This window comes from Syzygium oleosum, unplaced genomic scaffold (genome assembly GCF_021117445.2).
Source record: "Syzygium oleosum isolate NSW1041296 unplaced genomic scaffold, Sole_v2.1 Sole_v2.01, whole genome shotgun sequence".
NCBI classification, from domain to species: domain Eukaryota; kingdom Viridiplantae; phylum Streptophyta; class Magnoliopsida; order Myrtales; family Myrtaceae; genus Syzygium; species Syzygium oleosum.
In genome coordinates this window covers 34,681,819-34,695,795 of record NW_026607485.1, presented here as the reverse complement: position 1 = coordinate 34,695,795, position 13,977 = coordinate 34,681,819, and the positions used below count along the sequence as shown (strand labels likewise).

Here is a 13,977-nt window from a genome sequence, read left to right as displayed (position 1 = left end):
TGATTGGTGGTTATGAATATAAACATCACCGGACTTTAGAATCACGGTTATTTCTCCTACAAAGGACGGAGGAAACTATAGCTTTACCTTCGATTTCAATTAAGCATACATGAGAATGATGTCATAACTCGTAACCCTAAACAGAGAAGGTATGATCGGAGGTTATCCCTTCCAATCAAGGACGATCGAAAATGTAGGTTTTATTTGTTTTTATGTACGATTTTTATGGGGGCAACAAAATATCAGAAGCAACAACATATCTGCATTCATTTCACTGTACTTCAATCAAACTTTATTAGGAAGTCATCTTATGCATCTTCTTTAGCAGTTACCACTCCAACCACATGAAAACCCAAAACTGAGGAAAAAACACAATTTCAGTCTCTCTTGTATCTTTCCAAAAACAAAAAGGTAGAAGAAGAAAACTTCTCGACTTCTTATCTTTCTTTTGGTAAATAAATAGATGATGAATAATACTATTTTATTCACTCTTCCAAGCGTACAGTATTAAAGAGAAGCCCAGACCTTGCTGCAACTGCAACTGATGTCGGTGATGAGGATCATCTTCGATACCCCGCGAAGAAGAGGGCGATGACGCACTCCACCAGCTCGAAATGCACGAAGGCTTCGACACGTTCGAACTAGACGAACCGCAGAACTTCTGGGCGTCGCTCTCGGCCCAGAACGGGCACGTCTGAAACAGGAACACCCCGTAGTTGCTCCCGACACAATCGCCACCGAAGAGCCAGTTATGGACGTCCCAGAACACCTCCACGCCGGTGCCGTCCACGTCGATCATGCAGTTCCCCCGGAACTTCCACCGCAGCCTCCTCACCCTCACCACGTCCCGGTCGTCGATCCTTATCACGAGGCACGGCTCGGCGGGAGTGCCGCCGCCCGGGTCGCACTCGATCACGACGCTGTGTGCCTGGCCCTTGTCCCGGAACTGGGCCCTCGTGCAGTAGCTTTTCTTCCCGAACACGTTCTCCCGCTTCCCCACGAGTACTGCGTTGTCACGGGCCCAGCCCAGGCCGGCGAGCTTCTTGTAGGCCTCCCTCTCCATGTCCCCGAGGAGCAGGACCACGTCGCGGTCGTCCTTGACCGCGACGTAATAATCCTGGACAGGCTCGGGGGCAGCGCCGAACTTCGCGTTCGAGAGGTCCCAGTGAACGTCGAGAGTGGAGGAATCTGATGACGATAATGGGGCTTTCCGGCAACCTCTGTGCTTGGAGATGAGGAGCCAGGGCTTGATTTCGACTCGGCAGAGGGAGCGAGACGAGTTGGGGTGGTCGCCGCCCCCGTCGTCGACGAGGATCGAGACGGTGAGACCTTGGCCCATGAGGGTCTTGGTCCAGGTCACGGTGATGAGGCAAGGGCGACCGCGTATCTTGGACTTGTAGATGCAGGTGACGGTGTTCTGGGGGCTGTACCTCACCAAGGACGATGATGAGTCCGCGATTTGGACTCCGCTTTCGCCGAAGCAGGACGGGAAGTCTCTCATCATTTCCGCCGCGGGACGATGATTGGTTGATCGGTTTAGGGATGGAATGTTCTGTTCTTGTGTGTTTGAAAGAGAGAGCTATTCGAGACCCATCAAGAAATGGTGCAAGGCAAGATCAGCTCGTTCTTTCTTTGCTTTTATGAGCAGACTTGGGAGAGAGGGAGAGAGAGTGAAGGGTTAGATTTGGTCAAGTGAGACTGTGTACGTTTTGATCAATTGGAAGGAGAGAAATTTAGAGGAAATATCTTATTCATATTAAGATTTTTCAAGATCGTTGAATAATTTGGTATTAAATATTATATAAATTGGCCGACTATAACGTGACTCGTTGATAATTGGTTACGTGGCTAATGAAAAGACAGAATGAATCGCAAATCGAAAAGTCGTTACGATAACATGCATTTTTATCGACTAGACTTTATACCGATCTCTCCGTATTTCTTAAATATGTGATTGGATTAGATCGCTACATTAGTTTTCAGAATGAACTTTTTCGAGATGAGGAAGGAGAAAAGGCGAGGGACGTGACATGCTGCACATGGGAATGCCGCTTGGGGTCGTGGCTGGGACAGGGCTGGCTTATTGATGTTGCCGTGTGTTTGCGAGGTCATGTGTGTGTCCCCATCCTTTCGCTTGAGCTCGAAGCCATGTCCCTCTCGGGACAGCATGACCACGTCATACGAGTGCCGATTATGTCCATAAACACGATAGGGTCGAGGTCGATTGGCCTTGTCCATGAGGGACCGTGTGAACGAATACCATCTCGATCGTTAATTGCGTGGGCCATGTGGCGAGGGCAAGTCTTGCATTGGCCCAAACATACTGTAGCCGTTGATTGTGACACACGGGATCGACGTGATCGACTGCACGAGGGACTCGAATCGAGACAAGCATTTCCCGTGGCGGGGCTCTAACAATCAACAATTGAGATGGATTTCATTTATTTGATCAATAAATCATGTTGTGCTTTTTCTTGGCATCGGTAATCGTTTCATCGCTCGTTCTTTTTCTCTATAGTTTCTCACCTTTTTAGCCGTTAATCAAGCAAATTTTCTTGCTGTTTTTTGTCTTTTTGGTTAGACAGCTCATTGACTCGTCCATCCACAATGACAAGACTAACGTAGTTACGTGGAGGTTTTTTTTTTGGTCGGAAGTTACTTGGAGTTCACCTCCCCTTTTCCCTCTATTTTTGGAAAGAAAACAGTTTTGTTTTGTAGTTATGTACTAGTGTGAATCACACATTAGGTTTCCACTTTCTGGAAAGTGCACTTAGCACGAATAAGACGATGGGTATGGACATTTTGCATTAGTTTGGATCAAATATGGAACGTCCTATCCGCCGTCGAGACGCGCGTCTCCGGTCCAAGAACATGCAACATCAAATGAACGAGAACAAAGTCATGAGCAATAATGCATGTGTACACTTTTCTTTGATCTATCATACATGAACAAGTCCTTGAACCACCCACCCATGGGTAGCTCAGTTGGTTAGGGCGTACTTGGGATTGTGTGGTTAGCGCGCAGCGGCCCAGGGTTCGATTCCCAGGCTGAAGACACTTGTGATTTAAGTGGGGGCCATGGCGGTGGGTTGCTGTGCTAGTCTCCCCCGAGGAATAGTCGAGGTGCGTGCAAGCTGACCCGGACACCTCGGTTACCAAAAAAAAAAAAAACAAGTCCTTGAACCATCGATCGAATGCATGAGATTGCAATGCATTTTATACCTTAATTTCAAAACCTAATATTTTGAATTGCACTAGGAAATTATACTCTCGGAGCATGTAATATACACACTCCTTGACCCTCCTAAAAACCCGTTTCTCTTTCTAACTCGTGATGTTTTCTCATTGAGGGTTGGTACCTGACCATGACAGATGCTTGAGAAGTAATGATTTGGCTGCAAAGAAAACTGGGATCAATCGGTCAAGGCCAGTATACACAATCATCATCTCAATGCACCAGCAAGAAATTGACTCATTCTCTAGTATGTAAGCATCATGAGAGAGAGAGTGAGAGAGAGAGAGGTGATAATTTCTTGTGCCCTAATTTCGACCCCGATAACTTAGGAGAATCATGAAAATGGGCCTAGCTTGATCCCTTTCCCGCAAGCATAGGCAATAAGTTCAATGCATTCGCTCAACACCACATGTCCCGTCTCCATATAGGGCAAGCGGGAGATCATATAGTTTTTTACAAAGGGAAAATTATTCAAAAAGTGCTAAATATATTGCACTTTTATCAATTCAGTCATATACCTTTTAATTGTGCCGATTGAATCCTGAACATTTTTCATATTTCGCCAATTGAGTCTATCCAGCTAATTTAGACAAGAAATCGTTGATATGGACGCTAGCAATCCTACATGGCACAGCGACGCTGACGTAAAGAATTTTTAATAATGTTTTAATATTTTTCGAATAATCTGTTTATTTTTCCTTTTTCTTTTATTTGTTTTTTTTTTTACAACTCTGGCCAGTGGTTGCCAGCCGACCATCATTGATCATAGGCAAGGGTGTTATGGCCATTGCCAGCAACAGGCGAGGGTATTGAACCCTCCCCTAGATCCAGGCGAGGGCATATGGATCTTGGTGAAGGTGTTGACGCCCTTGCCCATGGCCAGTGAGTGCTCGACACCCTTGCCTATGGTTGGCGATGATTGGGTGGCAACCTCACAGGCTAGTATTGTTTAAAAAAAACAGAAAAAATAAAAAATGAAAAGAAAAAATACAAAAAAATCGAAAAAAAAATATTAAAAATTATCTATGTCAGCGCCGATCATGTCACGTAAAACCGTCATGTAAGACCACTAGCGTTCACGTTAGCAATTTCCGTTTAAAATTGATTGGATAGACTCAATTAGCAAAACTGAAAAAGTTTCAGGACTTAATTTAGATAATTAAAAGGTTTATGATTGAATTGACAAAAGCGCAAGAGATTTAAGATTTGGACAATTTCTCCTATTACTAAAGTAAACTTAAAAAAGGCGTGATATCATGAATGGGCAAAAGGGAAAGGTAAAGGGAGATTCTTCTTTTTTTAACGCATGCACCGGACGAAATCATGTGATCTCAATAGTCGTGTCTCTTTCCACCACTCCAAGATTTCATAATTATCAGTATAGATAGGCAAGAAGAATGTTGTAGACAAAGCACCAGAGAGGATTGGCAATTTCATTAGCATTTCGATTTGATGATTCGATAAGAATTCTCCTAAAGTAAAGACACGGTCAAATTAGACATGGGGGTGTCGCTTTTGGCGGGGTACTTTTGCTTTTTCGATAGGGTTACACGAATCTATCTATTTACATAAGAGTTCTTGCATGATCTCATTGGCTGTGAGTTAGGCTCACATGTAACCGTACCATCTCATAATGAGGGTGCGAAGAGATACACGTATCCCTCTTGATGTGAGTTGCATACCCGATACGAAATGTTCGGTTTTGAGGCATGACAACTTAACTCACCCAACAGGTATATAAGCCCGTCACCATAGCCCCACCGACCTGCCGGAAGCCAGGAAGCGTCCCCACATGCATGAGATAGTGTATGCCCAAGACCAGAGAAACTGCACGGTGCTTTAAATATTGCGAATTTGCATGGAGCGACAGAGAGGGAGAGAGAGCGCTCGCCAATTGAATGATTCAACAACGTGACGCGGTCGTCCCTCCAAGCACATGTCTTAATCGTTGGGACCAAACTTGGTAGAGCAAGTGACAGATATTTCGTTGGATGTTGTTTTGGCAAGAAACATGACAACCTCACTCTCGGTCTTATCTTTGGTTTTGGGATGCCGAGTCTTGACATTACGTGTTCCTATCGATCCATCAAATGCTTGTAAGTAATTACATTGGAAAAGGATGGTCCGTTGCTGAGTCTCGCAAGGCACAGTACAATGTCGCCCCAGCGCAATAACACTTGGTCAGCCCCTTTTAAGTCTGTGAAAAGAACATGTATCCGTCACTCTGTCTTATCTCGCACGGCACGATACGGGGTCGGCCTAGCATCGGCTCGGCAATTTCCCTCGAATTGTGAACGGGGAATTCGACGGGACGACTTGAATCGTCATCGGGAATGGTACAAGGACAAAGAAAGTATAAGATCCGAAACAAATAATACAAGGACCGAACATGTACGTTCTCCTTAATTCGATAATAGAAGTTAGGGTTATGTCATACTCCAACCATATTTGTGATTGGTGGGTTACAGGTCGTGCAAGATCATCCAGATTAAAAAGGAAAATATGGCCCTAAAAGTTATTAGTGTCAAGTTAACAACACATTTGAGATAAATTGCTAACAAACACGAAAAGGTACCGTCGTGGGTCCCCAAATCGTGATTTTGTTAACAAGTTAATATTTTCTTCCAACCCTATATGAAGGAATCCTTCTACAACCACCTCTCTAATTGATGAGGTATCGTCCTTCTTCAATTATTTTCCTAACATGACCGGTTCTACTCGTTAAGTTGCAATAATCGTCATAGGGCTAATTGGATCAAAGCTAGAGCTCCAAATCCAGCATATGTTGCCAGAAGTGACCACTCACCAACCATCCTGTCCCGCAAGATTTATGACTCCACAATCATAATCTTTTAAGCAGCTCTTGGCACATGCTCAATTCTTGCTGTCTAAACAAGCACTTCAAGCTTATGTAATCGGTATAAATCTCGAATTTCTCGCTATAGAAAAGTAATGCCACCAATTTTGAGAACAAAAGTGATTGTTGCAAGCTCGAGATTGTGTATCGGTTAGTTTCCTTGATACTGCTTAAACCATCGCTAAGCATGAGGTACTGTTCCGCGACTCTCCATGAAAACACACCTGAGCCTTTCATGTGAAACATCACTATAACCACCCTAATCAGAAGGAATGATTAGGATAGCAATCGATTAGGATAGCGATCGATTGTTTATCGAGATGTTAAATCAATTTTAGAGAACACCAAATGCCCCCCTTCGCTCAATGCCGGCGAGCGGTGGCACCCCTATTGTGCGAGGGCAAGCAAGCCCTTGTGGTGCGAAGGCTGAGGCGAGGCTTACTGTTTGGGTTTCCCCAACCCCCAACACTCTCTCCATATATGTGCGAGTGCGCAAGTGCGTATGCCTTCCTAATCATTTTAAAGAAACCCGGTCACGTTTTTTTGGCGTAGAATCCACATCATTAACCAAATACCTAAAAAAGAAAGGGAAATTTGATTAAAGTACGCGGCGTAAATTCTCCATCCAAGAACAACTGACGGTGCCAACAAAATATCTCATTTGTAATTTATTTTATGCAAGCTTTAGGACCTGAGTGAATGAAACGAGAGTTTTAGAACTCAAGTACACGACCATGATAAGTTTTAGAATTCCTAGTATAATTGTCCCATACCAATCTTAAGATCGTCGCCTATTTTAGTTTGTTCTGATTTTATCACTAAACTTAGGATATATGCCAATGTAGGATCAGCTACTGTCTAGCAGAACCGATATTAAAGTTGGGTTTGCACAGGCCCATTAGGCCTTCTGTGGCGCTTCCGTCGAAGCATCATCCAGCAACATCAACAAGGAGAATAGATTAAACTCAACACAATACTACGCATCAACAACCATGATCATAGGTTTCGAGCCCGACCATCGGAACCGCCTCCAATGGCCTCTTGCGCCGATAGTTACCTGTTAAAGGTGGCCAGGAGACCCGTGACACGAAGGAATCGGTCGGGTGTTTTGAGATGATCGAACACCGAAATCATAAAAGGGAAGGAATATCAAATATCGTTGCTGACTGCTGAACTGTAGTCTGAAATTATCACGTTGCTCAGTCTCACAAGGCTATAGCTATTGCAACAAATACGGGAGGAACAAGTTAAGAACACAAAAACAGTCAAGAGACAGTGGGCTTACTCGTTATTTGATTATTTCTTCCACCCTGGCCAAATGAAGTATATTATGACAATCTAGTGAAGCAGACGTTTCCGTAGTATGCATGCTGCTACTCCATGCTTGAACATTCCCGTCCCCAGAGACACGCCATCACATCGAAGAGTGAGAAGCAGCTTGATCAGACGAGGCGCGGATCTCTGCAGCACCACCGTCGAGGAAGTCCTGTGATATAAATTACCAGTCCCTGAACCAGAAAGACAATTGATCAGAATATGTCGGCTTAGGAGATTAGTTCGAGCCATATTATCAAAGTAACCTAATCAAGAGAAAAGAGTAAACTAGTCTAGTGGCCAATGCTCTTTGATGGAACCACACATTAACTGAAAAAAGGAAAAGCCTATGGTAATATTCCAAAGACCCACGTCAAACGGTAAATGTCTTGTTTAGTGATTCATAATTGATCACTTGGTCTAGTCACTTCGAATACTTCTTTTGAGAGCTTGGGCGTACGTAAATCTAGCTAGATTGTTACGCTATGCATCCTTCACTAACCATAAAAACGTGGCACCATTTGGCAGATCAGACAGCAGTAACAATCTCCCCCGCCGAAAATGCTGATTTTGAGAGATTTTCCAAGTATAATTGAAAATGTTTCTACTTCATTGCGTTGGCAGCGGCATCCCGATTTTCATAAATCTGGGTAGACATAAGGTGAGTTTGGGAAAATTTTGAAAAGTAGTTTTGGATTCGCTAAGTCCTTTAACCGAGAGTTACTCCCCAACAGTTCTCATTCTTGAGTCTAAAGTTTCTCCACAAAGTTCACGACAACTCACCCCAACTGCTTTGCCAAGATAGTTATTCTCCATGCCTCATGCCAAGGCCATGGTGAACAATCAATCTATTTCCTATGAACTTACCAAAGCCATCATTCATTAATTTAGCAAATATTGCGTCATGTTAGGTATTACACCACAATCTCCATAATAGACCAAAACATACTGAGACATGCTTAATTTTCCGATCGTTACTTCGCTATTCTTTAATAAAGCTAAAAAGGGAATGAAAAGAGAGACTCATCTACCACATTTGGAAGAAAGAGGAATTCTCTAATATCTAATTTGGTTCCCATAATCAAAATGACAAAAAGATGGGAACGAAATAAAGAGACTTGTTTCAGCAGATGAACAATACTGACAGCAAGTTATTGTCTCTCACAACCATAAGTAGCTTCACCACAAAAGTATAGATTGGCCTTGATAATAAACTCCATATTCTATCTGCATGCAAATTGCCTCTATAGACGCCATGTAGCTTCACCAAAGATTACGTGGGCCTTACTTGAAATTCAAAATTCCATTAAAGGAGGACTCCAGCCAAGTTGTCTTAAACTCCTGTGCAGAACTTTTTTGCAAGACTGAAAATAAAGCCAATTGAATTATTCTACAATCAAATTTAATCATAGTCACCCTCGCTACCAGGTTTCACATTTTGGTCAGACTATTTGCCTTCTAAAATAGAACATTCAGTTGGCAGACATTGCAAGTTCTAATTAACAGAGCAGAACCCAAATAAAATTTGAACTAGTCTAGTCAGTTCAACATAAAAAGGCAATATCTCGCCTGATAGAACAGTGACATTCAGAATTACAACCTCAATAATCATAACTTCCGGCTACATATAGGGTCTCTCAAATTTGGACCAGTCGTGGATATAAACCATAAGCATGCTCAACAACGACAACTAAGCCTTAACAAGTTTAGTATCTTTTTCTTTTTTTTCCACATGGCTTCATGTTTGGGTCATAAGCTCCACTATTGGGTTTCCACAATCTCATAACGTGGATGTATTTCATTACAGAAATATCATGCAAAATACAATGGCAATAAAAAACACAACCAGAAGTCATTTGACAAGTCAATTGCATTGCCCTTACAAGCACGTGTACATTCATCTCTAACCTTCAATTGTTGTATTCTTCAAACAAGCAAATTATGATGCAGGTCCATGAAAGACTCCCGTTTGAAATAAAATTGATATTCCCTCATCGAATATATTTCAATGCAATAAGAGCATCAAAGGAGAGGTACTAGAAATGCCTCAACTACATAACACACAAAGATGAGTCCACATGACCAGAATGACAACAGAGTCGAACACTTGCTACACTAACGAGGAGGGCATCACATAGTTTAGACATGAAATAAGAAGAAAACACGAACATACATGTTAATCAAGCCTCAGGACCATCAGCAGCTTTGCCAGCAAAAGGATCATGATTAGGGCCAACATCCTGCCCAATATGACGCTGCACCAACCGCTGCAAATCAGCCATGACCTTATGCTCCCGCTTCGCCTTCTCTTCATAGTTAAACATGGCCAAAGCGCGCTTGTCTTCAGCGCTATAAACCTGGTTTTCTTTCCTAATACGAATGGCATTCATCCTCTGGTGCCTGCTACCACTCATCACATACCCAAGACTCTCAAACTTCTGAATCTCCTCTGCAGAAAGACCGACTTCACCTCTTCGTGGGATACGCTTCCCTTGCTGAACATACTGCGCAATAGCATCACCTTCACCAGGCCTAAGAGCCCCACCATAACTAATATGCCCCTCAGCTCTCGGCAGCGGCATGGGACCAACCACCGGCTCATTATCCAAAGCTGGCTTCTTCTGGGACTCGATCAGCTCCTTGAACAAAAGTGCTTCCGCATCGATCTCAGCCTTGACCTCACTGTCTACACCGTTTACATCAAGATCAGATTGTGCTCTCTCAATCGAATTTGGAACATCGCTATCGTTCTCAATACTTCTCTTACTCCGACTGCTACTTTTCTTGTGCGAACTCGATGAGCCCTTCCCCTTCTTTGGTTTGGCATCAGAATCCTCAGCTTCACTATCTTCACTCTTGCTATCATCAGATTCACTATATCTCCTCTTGCCTTTCCTACTGCTTCTTCTCCCACTCCTTCTCTGCCTACTAGACCTTTTCCTGGATTTTTTCTTCCCCTTAATACCCTCTTCATCATCCGATTCGTTCTCGCTCTCGACCTCCGATTCACTCTCGGCCTCCTGCTCTCTCTTGCTCCTTCCTTTAGAACTCGACCCCCTCTTCTTCCTCCTCGAAGAGGAATCCTCATATTCACTTTCACTCTCCAATTCACTCTCAGTATCACGCACTTTCCCACTCTTCCCTTTCGAAGACGAGCTCCTACTCTTCTTCGCTTTCCTCCTCGATGTAGAATCATCAGAACCGCTTTCCCTCTCGCTCTCGGATTCGCTCTCACTTCCAGACAATCCCCTGCTCCTGCGCTTCGAACTCGAGCTCCTCTTCTTCTTCTTCTTCCTCAAACCGAAACCACTCGGCTCCGACTCGGACTCGCTGTCCGTCTCACCGTCACTCAAATCCTCGCTAACGGGCTTAGATTTCCCTTTCCCCTTCGCTCTTCCATTCTCTTTCTCGCTCGAGTCGCTCTTCTCCAAATCTTCCCCGTACTTCTCATCGATCTCCTCTGCTTTCTCCTCCAATTCATCCCCCTCGTACCGCGGCGGGCTCGGAGTGCAATTCCAGATACAGAACTTCAAGGCTTTCCTCATCTTCTGCCTCTTCAATCTCCTGTATTCCTCAGTGCTCAGCCCCTTCAGCTCCCCATCGGAATCCGAATCCGAGAACCTACCGTTACCCCTGCAATCGCGATCGAGGTAAGGCCGCTTCCTCCCGAAGTGCCTGGGCAAGGAATCTAGGGCTCCGTCGGCCCTAGGGCTCCTCCTGGAGTCCGGGTCGCGGGGCGAGACCCGCCGTCGGTACCGCTGGTTCGAGCTGTCGCGGCGGTCGTCGTAGCGATCGTACGAGGGGCTGGGGCTGCGGCCGCGCCGATCGGGCTCGCGGCGGTCGTAGGAGTCGTAGGAAGGGCTGCGGCGGCGGCGGCGTCGGCGATGCTCGGCGGAGCGGTCCGATTCGGGGGTGTGGCGGCCGTTCTCGCCGTGGGAACGGTCCCGGCGACCGGAGAAGCCGCCGGAGTACGGACCTCCCATCTTCGGCGTCGGAGGAGGACGGGATCCGGAGCGGCGGCTTCGTGGCGTCGAATGTATGCGCGTGAGTGGGAGGGAAGAAGAGAGAGGCCGTTTTTGTGGGCGTCTTGTCGGTTCACGAGACGCTTCTGTTTTCATTTTCATTTCATGAGAATAAATAGAAATCATTATTTTATTTCAAATAAGGGCTTCTAATGAGGTCATTTATTTTTGGGAAAATACTACAAAAAAACCCAAAATTATGCCGCTTGTGATAAATTTACCCTGAACTTTTTTTTGTGACACGAAAAATCCCAAATTATGCCACCTGTGACAAATTTACACCTGAACTTTTTTTGTGATACGAAAAATCTCAAACTATGCCACTTGTGACACATTTACCCCACAATACTTTGGCTTAGGGAAGAGAGAGAAAAAGGAAAAAGAAGAAAATGTCCATGGGCCAAAGTATTGTGGGGTAAATGTGTTGCAAGTGGCATAATTTGGGGTTTTTCGTGTCACAAAAAAAAATTCAAGGTAAATTTGTCACAAGTTGCATAGTTTGGGATTTTTCGTGGTATTTTCCCATTATTTTTTTCAAGAAAAGCACAAAAATGAACCGTCTTTCTAATAAGAGCTTAAATTAGACAAGTCTCAAATAAGAATCTGAACTTGCCGACCGGCCGGCGAACACTTGAATTTTTTTCAGTTGTCGAAACAGGGTATATTTGTCAACCACTGGGGTTTGCTCCAGTGACCACCCTTTTTACTTGAGAAGGGAGAGGTGTGGAGTTCGATCCCCCATGGAGCTAGGGATGGGGATATTTAATTTCAGATGTGGGTTTCAACTCCACGTTCTGTAAGGAGGTAGGGCAAAAGTCTGAGAGTAAAGAAAAAAAAAACATGATTTTTTTGTCCAAAATACGATCTAGATAAAAGATTATAAAGAAAAAAAATTTAACATAGCGATGTGGCACTCGCGTGGCGCAGATCTCAAGTATCTAGCGGCACTATTGACCCTTGCTTGACCAACCGCCAGATCTGGCCACGGCAGCTGCCACCGCCGCCGCCGTCATGACTAAATTTCCGGTCGAGTAACTCCGGCAACAAGAGATCCTCCCTCTCTAGTCACGCCTTCGTTTGGCTGTGGTTCATCCTTCTCCACCTCGTGCTTGATTCTTCAGTAGCCGGCCGAGCCCTCCCTCAACTCCTCCATTTTTGCTCTCGAGATCTCCATAGCTTAGCGTCTTCAATCTCGGTCCTCGTCTTCCTCGATCGTAGAGCACCATCTGGACCGAGAAAGATCTTGAAAGTAGAATGGTCTCGCGAGTTTGGCATCGGAGTAGCAAGCAAGCTCGCCCTCCGGCGAAGTTTCGAGCTTGAGCAGCCATGGCGGTCCCTAGCTTCGAAGCCAAATCCGACCTTGAAGCTTGCAAACGCCGTGGCCAATCCGATGACAAGACTCCTGGAATATCCGAAAGCTGATGGACGTGCTTCGGACGAGTTTGGCCAAGCGATCGTGCGGATGAAGATGATAAACAATAACTTTGAAGATGACGAACACTAACTAGCAACAAATGGTAACTTGAATTTTAGTTTTTTTGTTATATATTTTTTACAATCACGACATTAGTTGAAGACGATAAACAATAACTTTGAAGATGACGAACACTAACTTGCGACAAATGGTAACTTGAATTTTAGTTTTTTTATTTTAAATTTTTTGCAATCACGACATTAGTCCAAGTAAGAGTTTTCTTTATTAATTTTTGTCCAAATTTTGTTTTGGACAAAATTGCCCTATTCCGGTTGCCGGAGAAAAATCAAGTGCACGCCAGTAGACAAAATTTTGGCCGCCGGCGAGCTTAAACCCTTAATTGAGATTCAATTGTCCACTTCACACTTTTATTTGAAACTTACTTGGTCATTTGAGGCCTTTATTTGAAACAACATTCGCTTTTGGGTCCTTTTATGAGAAAATGATATCACTTCATATCTTTATTTGGAACTTTTATGCAATTAGCATACTACCTGCTACGCACTCGGGATTGCAATTCATAATATAATCTTTTTCTTAACAATATAACGTACATTTTCTATTTTTGGGTTGTTTATTATCAAGGCTGTTTATGCACAAAAGGGTTTTGGTTTAATTTGAATTTGAAAAATAATTGCATTTACATGTCTATTTCTTCCCCATACTTTTGCTGCATGTCTTCAACAAAAGGTCGGTTTAGTTCTGGCTTAAATTAAATTAATTCATTTATGTCGCGGTTCTCTTTTCTTTTTCGATTTTACAAAAGAAACGAGTCACGTGCCCACGCGGGTCGAAAATAATATTATTAGATGAAATTTTCTTATAACGTTTAAAATTAAGTGAGTTATACCCAACGTTACAAACATAAAAATATGATGAATAAATAGAAATGCTAACAAGTTAAAGTAAAAAAAAACAAAATAATTTTTTTCTTCGTTTACACATTGTATGGAAACAGCGAATGTCTCATACTGTGCAAACCATAATTGTCAATAAAATGTCGAACTCATAGGCCCAAAAAAAAAGGTCGATCACAGAATTTCTAAGGTAATATCGAATATTTATATTAGAAAGG

The 13,977-nt window shown here is 43.7% G+C and overlaps 2 protein-coding genes across 3 annotated transcripts; both read right to left on the bottom strand.

Moving 5' to 3' along the window:
- Nucleotides 1-240: 240 nt before the first annotated feature.
- Nucleotides 241-1,703, bottom strand: LOC115682653 (uncharacterized). The gene has a single exon (XM_056302862.1). It carries the CDS (start codon nucleotides 1,502-1,504, stop codon nucleotides 482-484), a length of 1,023 nt encoding a protein of 340 aa, XP_056158837.1. The 5' UTR covers nucleotides 1,505-1,703; the 3' UTR covers nucleotides 241-481.
- Nucleotides 1,704-7,225: 5,522 nt separating this feature from the next.
- LOC115678761 (uncharacterized) lies at nucleotides 7,226-11,477 on the bottom strand. 2 transcript variants are annotated; one of them, XM_030602197.2, is made up of 2 exons: nucleotides 9,580-11,477; nucleotides 7,226-7,600 (listed from the first exon to the last, which is right to left on the bottom strand). In XM_030602197.2, exon 1 carries the CDS (start codon nucleotides 11,387-11,389, stop codon nucleotides 9,587-9,589), a length of 1,803 nt encoding a protein of 600 aa, XP_030458057.2. In that variant the 5' UTR covers nucleotides 11,390-11,477; the 3' UTR covers nucleotides 7,226-7,600; nucleotides 9,580-9,586. The 2 variants fall into 2 exon arrangements, with proteins under 2 accessions (XP_030458057.2, XP_056176152.1); XM_056320177.1 differs by lacking the exon at nucleotides 7,226-7,600 and adding an exon at nucleotides 8,258-8,770.
- Between the last annotated feature and the right edge of the window lie 2,500 nt (nucleotides 11,478-13,977).

Coding starts and splice junctions, on each gene's coding strand:
- LOC115682653 (XM_056302862.1), bottom strand. CDS start 1,504: ATGATGAGAGACTTCCCGTCCTGCTTCGGCGAAAGCGGAGTCCAAATC.
- LOC115678761 (XM_030602197.2), bottom strand. CDS start 11,389: ATGGGAGGTCCGTACTCCGGCGGCTTCTCCGGTCGCCGGGACCGTTCC.